Source organism: Lipotes vexillifer, unplaced genomic scaffold (genome assembly GCF_000442215.2).
Source record: "Lipotes vexillifer unplaced genomic scaffold, Lipotes_vexillifer_v1.1 scaffold844, whole genome shotgun sequence".
NCBI classification, from domain to species: domain Eukaryota; kingdom Metazoa; phylum Chordata; class Mammalia; order Artiodactyla; family Lipotidae; genus Lipotes; species Lipotes vexillifer.
In genome coordinates this window covers 122,081-138,688 of record NW_006782254.1, presented here as the reverse complement: position 1 = coordinate 138,688, position 16,608 = coordinate 122,081, and the positions used below count along the sequence as shown (strand labels likewise).

Sequence of the window (16,608 nt, the reverse complement as noted above, 5' to 3'; positions counted from 1 at the left end):
TGCACCACCAGGGAAGCCCACAAGGGATCTTCATTTACAGAAGAGGAATCAGGCTCACAAATGTGATTGGGTCAAGGTCACAACTTAGTAAACATAGGACACAGACTCTGACTGAGATCTGTCTGCCCTCCAAAGCCAGTCATCCCCTACTACATTATATCAGAATAGACCAAGTGGGGCGGAACACTGAAGTTAGAGGATCTAAATCTACTCTAGGAGTGTATGGTTGTTGCACCTGGGAAGACATTACAGAGGAGAAGTTCTCTGATTTGAGAAGGGTAGTCTACGCATCAAGAGCAATAGTAAACAGGGACACAAACCTGGGACCCATCCAGAGAACAGAAAGTTGGACGGGATATGGGGTAGGAGAGGCAGGAGATGAGGCTAGAATCAGATTGTACAGGGCTTTGGAGGCCAGCCAAAGGAAGGTGAACTCAAAATCAAAGGTCAGGGCTTCTCTATCTGAGACATGTGTACTGAGGGAATCTCCCAAGGTGATTGGGGGTTTGAGAAACCACTAGTAAATGTGGCATAGCAACTGGAATGTGTTATGCTACGAAGGATGTATTATGGAATTGAATGTAAAAACAAGTGAACTTTTAAAATAAAACTGGGATTTCAAAGACATTTCCAACGTACAGTAAGCTGCTCTACAATAAGGACGTGGTTGGAAGTAGTCCACTCTCTGATGCCATTAGGGATAGGTTAATAAGGAAGCCATTTGGGAAGCATTGCTATAGGTGATGGGAAACCATGGATTGAGCTCCACTGAGGCCTCTAGAGGAGGAATGGCTGGGACTCAAAGATGAATAGGAACTGACTGTCTTTGGAGAGCTTTCAATCTAGGCTCTATGGAACCAATGATTCTGAGCAGGAGAAAAAGCAAAAACCATCTGAAGTTCCTCTCCTCTTTCCCATGTCTTTGACATGTTCCTCTTGTACCTCATTCTTTTATTTAAAAAAGATTTACAGCACAACTCTCTCACTTCCTGTGTGACCTTGGACAAGTTAACCTCTCTGTACCTCAGTTTCCTCATTGGGGGAATGGGGATAACAATAATTCCTACCCCATAGGGTCACAATGAATGCCATGAGAATTAGTATAAAGCTCTTAGAATAGAATCTGGAACAAAGTTCAGCACTGTTTAAGCATTAGCTATTATAACAGTATTATTACTGCAACCAGTACAGCTACTGTGTTCCAGTTATCATCTTCCATAGCCATTCACTCCTTAGGTCATTCATGTTGGAGGCAGGGGGTAAGTCTGGGAGGAAAGCAGAGATGAATCAGATTTTTCATTGCACTTGTACAGACTTATGAACACTGGTTTGTCTAGCTACACCTGGCACATAGTAGGTGATCAAAATACTTGCTGAATGAATAAACAAATGCCTTCCTACTAAACTGCAAGCTATTCAAAGGCAGGGGCCATACTTCCTAGCTGTTGTATTACTAAAACCAAGCACTTGGTGACGCACACAGAGGCGCTTAGGGAACACCGAATTAACGAATGAATGGAATAAATAACTGCAGGCAGAGAAGCATTAAGACCACAAGGCTGGCACAAAGTGCTGCAGAAAGACTGCTACCACTTTCAGGAGTGGGCTGACCAGAGGGAAAGATGGGACGGCCAAAGACTAACAGCCTGAGGACAGAGGAGAGCCTAGGTTCCGGGAACGGTGCTTTCCGGGCGCCCGGGTGACCGCGGACCTCGGCGGCACGCCCCTCCCAGGCCCCGCCCCTCCGCCGGCTCACGTGACCGTGAGGCGGGGTGGGGGGAAGCGGGCGGCGTGGCCAGGGGCAGAGTGCCTGGGTGATTTTGGCTGGGCGAGCAAGAGCGATGGCGGGCGTGGTGGACTTCCAGGACGAGGAGCAGGTGAAGTCCTTTCTGGAGAACATGGAGGTGGAGTGCAACTACCAGTGCTACCGCGAGAAGAACCCGGACGGTGAGCGCCGCCTGCACGGCCTTAAGGACACGTGAGGGCTCGGTGCGCAGGGGCGGGGGGCTGGACGGGTCGCGCGAGCGACCTCTGAGAGGATCTGGAAGGGGCCGCGGGCCGGACACGCGGGGTCTGTAGGACGCGGACGGCTCTTTGTGTGTTGGGGAGGGGCAGGATGGGTTCCACGTGACTTGCGGGGCTCGCAGCCGGGGCTTATTCTGCCGGCACCGAGCCTGGAGGACGGGCTGGAAGGAAGAGAAGCGCGCGGGCGTTTGGAGTAGAGGGACTGGGGCTACATCAGTGAACTGATAAAACGTCCTGTGCTCGTGGAGCTTACATTCTAGTGGGGGGTATTGGACAAGAAACATAAGAAAATAAATGAGATAGTGTGTTAGAAGGTAGTAAGTGCAATGGGAAAAAGAACTGACTGAGAGGTATCAGTTCAGGAGGCAATTTTAAATTGAGACGTCAGGGAGAGTCATTGGGAGAGTGGCATTTGAACACTGTTGAAGAAGGTAAGGGAGAATCATGCCAGGCAGAGGTAACAGCTAGTGAAAAGGCTCTGAGGCGTGAATGTGCCTTGTGTGTTCTGGGAACATTGAGTTGACTTCAGCGTGTGGGTGGATGGTGAGGTCCAGAAGGGGCCACTCAGAGCAACCAGTACCTTCGGGTGGTTTTCTTCTTACTTCATATTTATAAAGGGGGGGAAAAAATGGCACTGGCCCTACCTTCAAATAGCTTGCAGTCTAGCTTGAAGCTGACCAACTACACAGAGTTGCTCTGCAGTGTAAGATGGCTTAAAAAGAACCCAGGGTTGTTCTTTGAGGGCTGGTCTGTGCCCTGAGTGTAGGGAGATTTCACAGGAGTTAGAGTCACTGAGGAGCAGAATGGTTGGGGAAGACTTCTGGAAGAGGTCAGGAGGGATAGGCAAGTAGTGTTGATAAAATGGAGCAGAGGAAGAGAAGAAAATGCTCTTTTGAAAGGTTGAAGTCAGAATGTAGTCAGAAATAAGATTGATGGGGACCCTGGGCCACAGTGTGTCAGTCCTTTTTTATTTTTTTTAACATCTTTATTGGAGTGTAATTGCTTTACAATGGTGTGTTAGTTTCTGCTGTATAACAAAGTGAATCAGCTATGCATATACATATATTCCCACATCTCCTCCCCCTTGCGTCTCCCTCCCACCCTCCCTATCCCACCCCTCTAGGTGGTCACAAAGCACTGAGCTGATCTCCCTGTGCTATGCGGCTGCTTCCCGCTAGCTATTTTATGTAAGTCCATGCCAGTCTCTCACTTCATCCCAGCTTACCCTTCCCCCTCCCCATGTCCTCAAGTCCATTCTCTAGTAAGTCTGTGTCTTTATTCCTGTCCTGCCCCTAGGTTCTTCAGCACCATTTTTTTCCCTAAGATTCCATATACATGCTAGTTCATACGGTATTTATTTTTCTCTTTCTAATCTTTCTGACTTACTTCACTCTGTATAACAGACTCTAGGTCCATCCACCTCACTACAGATAACTCAATTTCATTTCTTTTTATGCCTGAGTAATATTCCATTGTATATATGTGCCACACCTTCTTTATCCATTCAACTCTTGATGGACACTTAAGTTGCTTCCATGTCCTGGCTATTTTAAATAGAGCTGCAAAGAACATTGTGGTACATGATTCTTTTTGAATTATGGTTTTCTCAGTGTATATGCCCAGTAGTGGGATTGCTGGGTTGTATGGTAGTTCTGTTTTTAGTTTTTTAAGGAATCTCCATACTGTTCTCCATAGTGGCTGTATCAATTTACATTCCCACCAACAGCGCAAGAGGGTTCCCTTTTCTCCACACCCTCTCCAGCATTTATATTGTTTCTAGATTTTTTGATGATGGCCATTCTGACTGGTGTGAGGTGATACCTCATTGTAGTTTTGATTTGCATTTCTCTAATGATTAGTGATGTTGAGCATTCTTTCATGTGTTTGTTGGCAATCTGTATACCTTCTTTGGAGAAATGTCTATTTAGGTCTTCTGCCCATTTTTGGATTGGGTTGTTTGTTTTTTTGATATTGAGCTGCATGAGCTGCTTGTAAATTTTGGAGATTAATCCTTTGTCAGCTGCTTCATTTGCAAATATTTTCTCCCATTCTGAGGGTTGTCTTTTCGTCTTGTTTATGGAGTGTGTCAGACCTTGAATGCTACGGAAAGGCATTTAGACTTTATTCTGTAGGCAGTGGAGAGCCATACATGCTTTTGTACTCTGGAGATGTGCGGAGCAGTGAAGTAGGGGAGGGTGGGCATGTAAGAAGGGCAGAGGCTGCGGCACTTTAGAAGGAGAGCCCGAGAGGAGGCTGTAGTTACTATAGCTACTTCTATATTAGTCTTCAAAATCATCATTTCTCACCTGGATTACTGAAATAGTCTTCTAACTTGGCTCTCCATTTGCACCGTCACTCCCTTAAAATCTATTCTCAACTCACAGACTGATACTTAAATTTTTATTTTGTGATTTTAAATGTTTATTAGTTTTTTAAATGACAAAATAACACATTTTTGTTATTATCAGTGTTGGAGTGTGTCCCTTCACACTTAACTTCCTCCATATTCATCCAGACACATACAAACATATATATTAGAATGACCTTTTAAAAATGCAAATCGGGGGCTTCCCTGGTGGCACAGTGGTTCAGGATCCGCCTGCCGATGCAGGGGACACGTGTTTGTGTCCCGGTCCAGGAAGATCCCACATGCTGTGGAGCGACTGGGCCCGTGAGCCATGGCCGCTGAGCCTGCGCATCCTGAGCCTGTGCTCCGCAGTGGGAGAGGCCACAACAGTGAGAGGCCCGTGTACTGCAAAAAATAATAAAAAATAAAAATGCAAATCGAATCATATTGCTTCCCTTCTTAAAACCCTCCAGTGGTTTGCCATTGACTTGGAGTAAAATCTCAATTTCTTCCTATCTTCTACAAGGCCCTGTGATTGGTCCCTGCCTTCTCCTCACTTCCTGCCTCTTTCTTCCTGGATCCAGCCACATTATACCTTATTTGTGCCAAGCTTCTTCCCTCTTTTGGGTCTTTTTATTTACTGTTCCTCGTGCCTGAGACTTTCTGCCTCCTTCCCATTTCATTGTCTTTAAATAGCTAGTTCATTCATGTTATTCACATCTCACACATCGAAGTCCCCAATAAGGCCCTCCCTGATTGCCCAGTCTATGTTAACCATTCCCCCAAGGTGCACAACGAACTATCTTATCATCCTGTTATAGTTCAGTCATATTTGTTTATTAAGGTTGGAATGCATCTTGCAAACCTATTTACTTATTTATTGTACTTGCTCCTCTACAATGTAATTTTTAGGCAGGCAAGTGACTGTATTCCCAGCAACTAAAGGAGTGTCTTGTACATTGATGCAGATAGATGCTCAAATATTTGTTGAATGAAAATGAACAAGAGATGGGTGTTATTGTGGATGAAAAAAAAAGGGACAGAGGAGAGAGATGTTAAGGAGAGGCTTGCTGGGACTAGAGACTGCTAAGGAGAGGGAGTCTACTTTCAACTCTTTTGGTAGCTGCCGTTTCGACTCTTTCTTGTTAATGTACCCAGCCTGGCCAAGGATTAAGGTATAGTCATCAAAGCATCCCTTTCTTGCAGCTATGAAGACTAGCCCATGGACCCTGTTGGTTCTCAGTGTTTTACTGCTGAACTTCCTGAGAAGTTCCAAAGCTAGCAGAGTTTCATTATGGAAGCCAGTGCGTCTTTGGGCCTTGCTGACAGGGAACAGAGGGATGGTGAGTGGTGGAGCCAGTGCGGGGCCAAGGTCTCCACAGTCTGTACATTGCTCAGTCCTAGGCTGAGGGCGGACAGTGCCATTTGTAGGTGTGGCTGAACACTACCTGCACTCTTTGTGGCGAGGTCACCTTTAGGAGAGAGGCTGGTCCTAAATAAAAGGCACATCTGGCCTGCCACACCTGGACCCTCCCCACTGCCCCAGACTTGAACAGCAACTTTTGCCCTTTCCTCACAGGTTGCTATCGGCTGGTGGACTATTTGGAAGGGATCCAGAAGAATTTTGATGAGGCTGCCAAGGTGTTGAAGTTCAACTGTGAAGAGAACAAACACAGTGATAGCTGCTACAAACTGGGGGCCTATTATGTGACTGGGAAAGGTAAGGAGGGGCCTGCTTTCTTTGGTCCTTATCATTGATGGTAGTGCTGACATCACATCCTGAGGCTCATACTGAGCCCTCTTTACAGAAGGCTCCTCACAGGCATTGGGGAAGCATGTTGTAGGAAAATTTGGAGTCAAGAGTTTAGCAAAGTGATGGAGGGACGAGCACAGCCTTTCAAGTCAGGCAGACCTTAAGGAATGCTGTTTGCAAGTAGTGGGACCTTGAACTGGTCACGTTAACTCTGTGCGTCAGTTATATCACCTGTAAAATAGAGAAAAAAATAGTACTTGCTTCATAGGGTGGTTGTGAGGATTAAATAAGGTAATGTAGGTAAAGGCCTCAGCATGTGCCTGGCACAGAGGAAGGGACCAATAATTAATTCCTTTCCATCTGCTTTTCTCCTCATGACCTAATTGCAGTTGGTATTCAGTAGTGTTTAAGTTATCTATTGCTAAATAACAAATTATCCCAACAAACCTGTCATTTCACATAGTTTCTGTGGGTCAGGAATTTGGGAGTGGCTGAGCTGTGTGCGTCAGGGTCTCTCAGTGAGGTTGCAGTCAAGACATTAGCCAGGGAGCCAGGGCTGTAGTCCTTTGAAGGTTTGACTGGAACCAGAGTTTCCAATCCTAAGCTGGCTCACTCACATGACTGTTGGTGAAAGCTTCTGTTCCTTGCCAGCTGTTGTCAGGAGACCTCAGTTCCTTGTCACATGGATCTCTTCATGGGCTACTTGTATGTCCTGGTGACATGGCATCTGGCTTCTTCCAGAGTGAGTGATCCAAAGAGGGAGCAAGATGGAATCCACAGTGTCTTTTATACTATACCCTTGGAAGTCACACACTTTTCATTTCTATTCCACTCTGTTTATTAGAAATGAGTCAGTAAGTTTAGCTTACACTAATTGGAGAAAACTTAAATTCCACCTGTTGAAGGAAGGAATATCAAGAATTTATGGACTGGGACTTTCCTGGTGGCACAGTGGTTAAGAATCCGCCTGCCAATGCAGGGGACACGGGTTCAAGCCCTGGTCCAGGAAGATCCCACGTGCTGTGGAGCAACTAAGCCTTGCTCCACAACTACTGAGCCTGTGCTCTAGAGCCTGTGATCTACAACTACTGAACCTGCATGCCACAACTACTGAACCTGTGTGCCACAACTACTGAAGCCCACACGACTAGATCCCATGTTCCACAACAGGAGAAGCCACCGCAATGAGAGGCCTGCACGCCACAATGAAGAGTAGCCCCCACTCGCCACCACAACTAGAGAAAGCCCGCGCACAGCAACGAAGACCCAACGCAGCCAAAAATAAATTTATTTAAATAAATGAATTAAATAAATTAAAAAAAAAGAATTTATGGGCATATTTTAAAACCACCACAAATAGGGAATATGACTTTAGACAGGCAATTCTTTTTTTGCTCACTAGATCATGAGCTTCTTGAGGATGATCCCTTGTTCCCAGTACCCAGGGAAGCCTGGTTAGAAGGATGTTCAGTGAAAGTTTGATGAAGAGGATGTCTTTTTAAATCTCTGGAGCTGTGTGGGCTATTTCTCCCTTCACATGGGACATGGGGTCTGTGGTAGTCTCAAAGTTGAAGAAAGTTTAGCATTAATAGGAATATCAGGTTCCCTTGCTTGAACAGAGGAACACTTCTTTGGCCTAGTAACTCTCCTAGTATCTTTTCCTAAGGAGATAACTGGAAATGCAAATAAAGATTATATGCAAAAAAAAAAGATATGCAAAGGTTCTCACCCCAGCATTATCTATCTGGCAGAATTTTATTTTCATTAATTTATAATTTATAAGTAATATATAACTGCATTATATTAATTATTTAAAAAAAAAATCTGGGCTTCCCTGGTGGCGCAGTGGTTGGGAGTCTGCCTGCTGATGCAGGGGACACGGGTTCGTGCCCCAGTCTGGGAAGATCCCACATGCCGCAGAGCGGCTGAGCCTGTGAGCCATGGCCGCTGAGCCTGCGCATCCGGAGCCTGTGCTCCGCAACGGGAGAGGCCACAACAGTGAGAGGCCTGCGTACCGCAAAAAGAAAACAATCTATGTGCCAACAGTACCAGTTTAGTTAAATAAATAATGTTGCTTCTGGCAGCTGGAATGTTATTTAGCCCATTAAAAAATAATGTTTTGGGACTTCCCTTGTGGCACAGTGGTTAAGAATCTGCCTGCTGAAGCAGGGAGCACAGGTTTGAGCCCTGGTCTGGGAAGATCCCACATGCCGCGGAGCAACTAAGCCTGTGCACCACAACTACTGAGCCTGTGCTCTAGAGCCTGCAAGCCACAACTTCTGAGCCCACGTGCCACAACTACTGAACCTGCACACCTAGAGCCTGTGCTCCACAACAAGAGAAGCCACCGCATTGAGAAGCCCATGCACCGCAACAAAGAGTAGCCCCTGCTCGCCGCAACTAGAGAAAGCCTGTGTGCAGCAATGAAGACCCAATACAGCCAAAAATAAATAAATAAATAAATTTAATAAATAAATAAATATATTTATTTATTAAATAAATAAATTTGTTTAATAAATAAATAAATAAATAAATAAATAATGTTTCTACATAAGCAGAACTCTCTACTGACATAAATCACAGCGAGATCCTTTTTGACCCACCTCCTAGAGTAAGGGAAATAAAAGCAAAAATAAACAAATAGGACCTAATGAAAGTTAAAAGTTTTTGCACAGCAAAGGAAACCATAAACAAGAAGAAAAGACAACCCTCAGAATGGGAGAAAATATTTGCAAACAAAATGACCAACAAAGGATTAATCTCCAAAATATACAAGCAGCTCATGCAGCTCAATATCAAAAAAGCAAACAATCCAATCCAAAAATGGGCAGAAGACCTAAATAGACATTTCTCCAAAGAAGATATACAGATTGCCAACAAATACATGAAAATATGCTCAACATCACTAATCATTAGAGAAATGCAAATCAAAACCACAGTGAGGTATCACCTCACACTGGTCAGAAAGGCCATCATCAAAAAATCTAGAAACAATAAATGCTGGAGAGGGTGTGGAGAAAAGGGAACCCTCTTGCACTGTTAGTGGGAATGTAAATTGATACAGCCACTATGGAGAACAGTATGGAGGTTCCTTAAAAAACTAAAAATAGAACTAACATACGACCCAGCAATCCCACTACTGGGCATATACCCTGAGAAAACCATAATTCAAAAAGAGACATGGACTTCCCTGGGGGCGTGGTCATTGGGAGTCCGCCTGGCAATGCAGGGAACGCTGGTTTGTGCCCCGGTCCAGGAGGATCCCACATGCCGTGGAGCAGCTAGGCCCATGAGCCATGGCTGCTGAGCCTGTGTGTCCAGAGCCTGTTCCCATATGACCCAGCAATCCCACTACTGGGCATATACCCTGAGAAAACCATAATTCAAAAAGAGTCATGTACTGAAATGTTCATTGAAGCTCTATTTACAATAGCTAGGACATGGAAGCAACCTAAGTGTCCATCATCAGATGAATGGATAAAGAAGATATGGCACACACATACAATGGAATATTACTCAGCCATAAAAAGGAATGAAATTGAGTTATTTGCAGTGAGGTGGATGGACCCAGAATCTGTCATACAGAGTGAAGTAAGTCAGAGCAAAACAAATACCGTATGTTAACACGTATATTTGGAATCTACAAAGTGGTACTGATGAACCTAGTGGCAGGACAGGAATAAAGACGCAGACGTAGAGAACGGACTTGAGGACACAGTGGGGAAGGGGAAGCTGGGGTGAAGTGAGAGAGTAGCATTGACATATGTACACAACCAAATGTAAAATGAATGGCTAGTGGGAAGCTGCTGCATAGCACAAGGAGATCAACTTGATGCTTTGTGACAACCTAGAGGGGTGGGATAGGGAGGGTGGGAGGGAGGCTCAAGAGGGAGGGGATATGGGGATATATGTATATGTATAGCTGATTCACTTTGTTGTACAGCAGAAACCAACACAACATTGTAAAGCAATTATACTCCAATAAAGATGTGAAAAAAGAAAAAATAATAATGTTTTTAAATAATTTTTGTTGACATCAGGAAAAGTTTATGATATAATGTTCAGTGACGAAAGCTGAACACAAAATTACGTATGATGTGAACTCAGCTGTATAATACACTGCAAAAATAAAAATGTTCCTAGTTGTTTAGTCTCTGAATTTGTGTCTTGGTAAAGTTTTGGGTTCCTTTTGTCTTTATATCATATTTTACTACATTTTCCACAGGGACTTTGAGTTCCTTATTGAATTAAGGAGAATAAAAGAGGTTGTGGAGGTTGTGAAATTATTTTCCCTTCTCTGTGACAAACTTATATGATTAATGATTGTGCACTGAGACTTTTTTCTTTCTTAAGTGCTCCTTTGTTGAGCAAATTTTTAGTATTTACTCTGTACAGTGAAGCAAAGATGGACCAGTATGGAGGAAAAAAAATTTTTTTCCCCCCTCCCCAGGGAAGAAGTATTTATACTAATACCTGTTAACCTGGGAGAGCTTGATAAGTGTCTTTCGTTGTTGTTGTTTTTGTGGTACGCGGGCCTCTCACCGCTGCGGCTTCTCCCGCCGCAGAGCACAGGCTCTGGACGTGCAGGCCCAGCGGCCATGGCCCACGAGCCCAGCCGCTCCGCGGCATGTGGGATCCTCCCAGATCGGGGCACAAACCAGCGTCCCCCACATTGGCAGGCAGACTCTCAACCACTGCGCCACCAGGATAGCCCCGATAAGTATCTTTATAGAGAGACATGTAAAGTACTTTTGGGGTTCAGTTCTGGGAGCATGTCATCATCAGGGGGTGCCGAGAGGAGGAGGCATTGAAACTGGTTTTTAAAGGACAGAGCAGATTTTATTTGCTGGAGGTAGAATAGAGTTATGTCTTCTCTTCAGAATAGAGAGCAGGTAAGCAGGTGAAAGAACACAAGAGTGTTTAGAGAATAATACTTAATCCTCTGTTAAGCTGACGTTGTTAAATAATTTCCTCGAGGTCAGGTGTGTCACAGGAGATCCCATTAGCTGATCTTTGCTACTCAAACTCTTTTGGATTGTTAGTTAGGAGACCTTGGGCCCTGCCATGTCTAAAAGCCAATACTGTTGACCCCCCCCTGCCTAGTCCTGAGCCTAAGAATTTGCCCTCTGTTCTGAAAACACACCCAGTGTCCTTTCTTGACAAAGACTGGTTAATAACTCTCCTTTTATCAAGGATAGCTTGGGGCAGCGGGGGAAGAGTGGGAGGTCACTTTTCATCCTGAGCACTAATTGACAGTGTGGTATCAGGCAAGGCATTTTCCTTCCCTGAGCTACAAATACCTCAATGACAAAATTGGAGTAATAAGGTCAGCTCACACCTTATTCATAGGATTTTTCCGAGCATCAGATGAACTCACGTGTGACTGCTTTGTTAAATTGTAAAACATTCTATCAGTGTGAACAGGTCTGGTTTGTGTTGGTTGCTGCAGAAGTTACCTTGGATTGGACACTTGAGTGTCCCAAGGTATTTTGCCCAGGTGTTTTCATCAGTGAAATCAGCTTTGAACTTTTTTTTGTGAAGCCATTTAAAAGGAAGTGGAAAGTAATTCTGATATATCTCTTTGATGAAATATTCTTAATAAAACATATAAAGATGGGTTTCTAATGGGGAGTGAAGAACAAACACATGATTACAACATATAAAAACAAGACCAAACTACATTGAAAAGGTAGTAGGAGGAAATACACCAAAAATTAATAGTGGTGGTCTCTAGGATGTGGCAGTGAATAAGTTAGTGATGATAATTGCAAACAAACCTTTATCTCTAGGCAAAACCACTCCAGACTGCATATAGTTGACTGTTTACTGGAAAATTTGACTTGGAGTTCTTACAGGCATCGCAAACTTAACAAATCCAATATAGAATTCTTAATTGTTTTCTTTTCCTCCCACATATTGCACCCCTTTTGACTTCCAGTTTAGCAGTGGTATCTCTCCCTACCTAGTAGCTTGTGGCCAGTTTAGCTCTAAAATATGTTTCAGATCTGTCCTGTCTCTCCCTTTCCTGCTACCATATTTATCCAAGCCACCTTCCTCTCCTGCTTCATTAATGCAGGTATCTAATCTTTCCATAAGGCAACTAAAATGAACTTTTAAGGATATAAGCCATGGATTCAATAAAATATATGAAGCCACTATTTTCAGACATTGGAAAATAGGCAGTGCAGTACAGTGATCCCTGAGAAAAGGGAAATACACAGGATGAGCCCCATGAATGATTGCTTTGGCTTTTTGCCTGGAGGTACTTTTCGGACTAGGCACAAAGAGGTGGAAGCCAAGTAGAGTATGATAGTCTTGCTGAACTGATGAGGCAGAGGTCAGAGTTTCTGGCCACTGAGGCTGCCAGAGTTTGCAGGACAGGATACCAGAGAAGAAGGAGCTACACAGAGAAGGAGCTCCAGATAGCCATGTAGGGGTGCTCTTAAGTCTTTGGCTCGGTGTTAGGCTGCACATGCATAGGAGGAGACTCTGAGAGACCTTGCGGTGAAAAGCTACTGGGGAGGTGTGAACTGAAAAGAGACTCCAGAGGTTTCACAGTGATGGGAGTTGTTTGAATTCCACCAGCCGGGGTGGAGAGACCTCATTGAATGCAGACTACAGAAAGGTTCCAAAACTTAGAAACAAGCCTCAAAAGGATCAGGCTGATTCACCAGTGAGTTAGTTACTTGTGAGAACAAAACTCAACAGTCTTTAGTAAAAGGTGAAAGATTTATGTGACCTGAAGAGAAACCAGAGTATAACAGTCTTTAAATGAATACAACAAAACCAGAGTGAACAAAGTAGCATCTACAATGTCCAGCATAAAGTAAAAAATTGCTAAACAGAAAAAAAGCAGTCAATAGAAACAGACCCAGATGTGACAGGGATGTTGGAATTAGCAGTCAAATATTTTTAAACAAGGAAAATAAATTGATTAAAGGGTTTAAATAAAAGATGGACACAATGAATGAACAGATGGGAAATCTCATCACAGAAATTGAAACTATTAAAAAGAACCAAATGAAATCCTGCAATTGAAAAACATAGTATTTGAAATGAAAAATTCACTGGACAGGCTTAATAGCAAATTGGACACATCAGAAGGAAATAATCAGTGAATTTGAAAGATCGGTGAACTTGAAGACAGGATTGAAGATGTTATGTAAACTAAAGCACTGAGAGAGAAAAAGCAAAACAACAACAACACAGAGCCTCAACCTGTGGGGTTCACTATCCCTTAATCTAACATAACATATATTGGAGTCCAGAAAGAGAAGAGATTGGGGCAGAAAACAGTATTTGAAGAAATAACAGTATAAAATTTCCAAATTTGATGAAAAATATCACTCCACAGATCCATGAAGCTTAGTGAATCCAAACAGGATAACCAATGAAATCATACCTAGACACATTATTACCATTTGCTGAAAGCCAAAGGTAAAGAGAAAATCTTAAAAGCAGTCAGAGAAAAAGACACATTGAGGGGAACATTGAGGGGAACATTGGTGAGAATAATCACTGACTTCTCATCAGAAGTAATGTAAGCCAGAAGACAAAAGAACACCTTTTAATGCTGAAAGAAAAAAACTGTCAAACTTGAATTCTACTTTATTGAAAAAATTTTTTCACATCTTTATTGGAGTATAATTGCTTTACAATGGTGTGTTAGTTTCTGCTTTACAACGAAGTGAATCAGTTATACATATACATATGTTCCCATATCTCTTCCCTCTTGCGTCTCCCTCCCTCCCACCCTCCCTATCCCACCCCTGAAAATATTTTTTAAAATGAATATGGGGAATTCCCTGGCACTCCAAGGGTTAGGACTCCACGCTCTCACTGCCGAGGGCCTAGGTTCAATCCCCAGTCAGGGAACTAAATCCCACAAGCTGCGTGGCACAGCCAAAAAGATAAATAAATAAATGAAATGAAATAAATTCATTTTCAGATAAACAAAAGCTGAGTGAATGAGTTGCTGGCAGACCTACACTACAAGAAAAGTTAAGAAAAGTTGTTTGGGTAGAAGGAAAATGATAAAAAGGTGGACACTAGGATCCATACAAAAGAAGAAAGCGCACTGGAATATACGTGTAAATGTAAGAATTTTTTCCTCATTTCTTAATGTCTTTAAAAAACGGAAGCAAAAATAATAGTTATGGGCTTCCCTGGTGGCGCAGTGGTTGAGAGTCCGCCTGCCGATTCAGGGAACGTGGGTTCATGCCCCGGTCCGGGAAGATCCCACATGCCGCAGAGCGGCTGGGCCCGTGAGCCATGGCCGCTGAGCCTGTGCGTCCGGAGCCTGTGCTCCGCAACAGGAGAGGCCACAACAGTGAGAGGCCTGCATACCGCAAAAAAAAAAAAAAAAAAAAAAAAAAATGCTTGACTTAAAAAAATAAGTTATTATGTTATGGGGCTTACACTATATAGAAGTCAAACAAATAAGTAATATATTTAGAAGTAAAACATGACAGCAGTAGTACAAAGGATAGAAATGTGGTAAATGAAAGTGTACTATTGTAAGGTTCTTACATTATATGTGAAGTACTGTAATATTCTTGGTAGATTGTGATTAAGTATACATAGTATTTTCACTAGGTAAACCACTGATAAAAGAAGTATTACTAAAAAGCCAATGATGAGAATGAAATGGACTATTAGAAATATACAATTCAAAAGAATTGTAAGAAGGGGAAAAAAGGAACAAAAAACATTTGGGACAAATGGGAGACAAATAAGGTTGTAGACTTAAACCCAGCTATATCAAGAATTGCATTAAATCTAAGTAAACACTCCAGTAAAAGGCATAGATTTATCAGGCTGGATATAAAAGCAAGACCTAATTATATACTGTTTAAATAGAAAGGTGGCAAGAATGCATTCTCAAAACTGAAAGAACTCAGAGGCTGTAGAATCTATACGCTTTTCTAGAAAAAGCTATCTGATAACCAGTAAGGAGGTGAATCAAGAGAAATAATTCAGAAATGGAGGAGCTCTGATGAAAAGACTGGTGATGAGCAGAATCCCATTTAGAATGAATGTTGGGCTAATTAGGGTTACTGAATAGAATGTAAATAATATAAACCTTTATGGCATAAAAATGCTACAGCATTTACTGAGCACTTATTATGTACTAGGCTCTTTGTAATGACACATTTAAGCTTCCAGAATATGAAGTAGATACTATTGTCCTTATTTTACAGATGAGGAAGACTGAGGCTTTGTAGAGTTTAAGTAACCTGTCTAAGGTCACACTGCCAGCAAGTAATGGAGCCAGGACTGACGCCTAGGTTTTCTGGCTACAGAGCCCAGGCTTTGGTAACCACTGTGCTCTGTGTCTCCCAAAGTTGAAATAACATATCTAACAAAAAATAGAAGGCAGGGCAAGAGAGGTAGGGAGAAGTGTGAGGTGACAACATCCTCATGAGTCAATACTGTCTGAAATTTGGTTAAAAAAAAAAAAAAGTGATGCTAACCTTCTAATAATCTATTAAACTGTAGGGGCTCATTTAGGAAATTTCTCTGTTGAAATATTCATTTGAAGTTAGCAGTTTCTTCAGTTTCACTTCAGTTTCGTTGTCTTAACAATAAATGCAAGTAAAATCAAAGTTAAATTTTTTTTTTTTTTTTTTTTTGCAGTACGCGGGCCTCTCACTGTTGTGGCCTCTCCCATTGCGGAGCACAGGCTCCGGACGCGCTGGCTCAGCGGCCATGGCTCACGGGCCCAGCCGCTCCGCGGCATGTGGGATCTTCCCGGACCGGGGCACGAACCCGTGTCCCCTGCATCGGCAGGCGGACTCTCAACCACTGCTCCACCTGGGAAGCCCTAAATTTTTTATTTACAAGTAGCATGTGTAATCCGTTTTTCAGAATACACTTGATCCTTGAACAACATGGGTTTGAACTATGCAGGTACACTTACAGGTATATTTTTTTTCAATAATTAATACTATAGTAGTACTACACAATCCTCTGTTGGTTGAGTCTGCCAACGTGGAGGAGCCACATTTAGGGAGGGCTGACTCTTAAGTTATTCTTGGATTTTTGGCTGTGTGGGCACCCCTAACCCCCATATCATTCAAGGGTCAACTCTGCTTCTGTCTAGCTGTCCGTTCAGCCAGCTGACATTTAATTCGAACACATGCTATAAAGATGACTGGAATGGTGTCCTCTTAATGATGGTTATTTCTAGGTGGTATGTTTGGAGTGACTTTAAAAACTAAACGTTGAGATACTTAAAATGTTTCTCTTTTTGAGAATGGAGATTTGAAATGTTCCATTAAAAAACAAAGAAAAAAGTGAGCCCTGTCACCTTAAAATGATCCATTAGCAGTTTCCCATTGCTCCTAGGATTAAGTGCAAGGTCCTTAAGGAGACCCATCAGACACTCCATGATCTGGCCCCTGCCTGCCTCTCCAGCCTCCCTTCCTTAGCGATTTCTGGGTTCTAGCCACGTGGGCTCCTTTTCTCTTTGTATCCTATTATC

At 43.0% G+C, this 16,608-nt stretch overlaps 1 protein-coding gene across 1 annotated transcript in view; it reads left to right on the top strand.

Moving 5' to 3' along the window:
• The first annotated feature begins 1,836 nt into the window (after positions 1–1,836).
• Positions 1,837–16,608, top strand: part of COA7 (cytochrome c oxidase assembly factor 7) — a 16,436-nt gene continuing 1,664 nt past the window's right edge. Inside the window, exons 1-2 of the mRNA XM_007455046.1 lie at positions 1,837–1,947; positions 5,952–6,092. Of these exons, the coding sequence (XP_007455108.1) occupies positions 1,842–1,947; positions 5,952–6,092 (247 nt within the window). The 5' untranslated portion in view covers positions 1,837–1,841. The remainder of the gene's footprint in view (positions 1,948–5,951; positions 6,093–16,608) is intronic.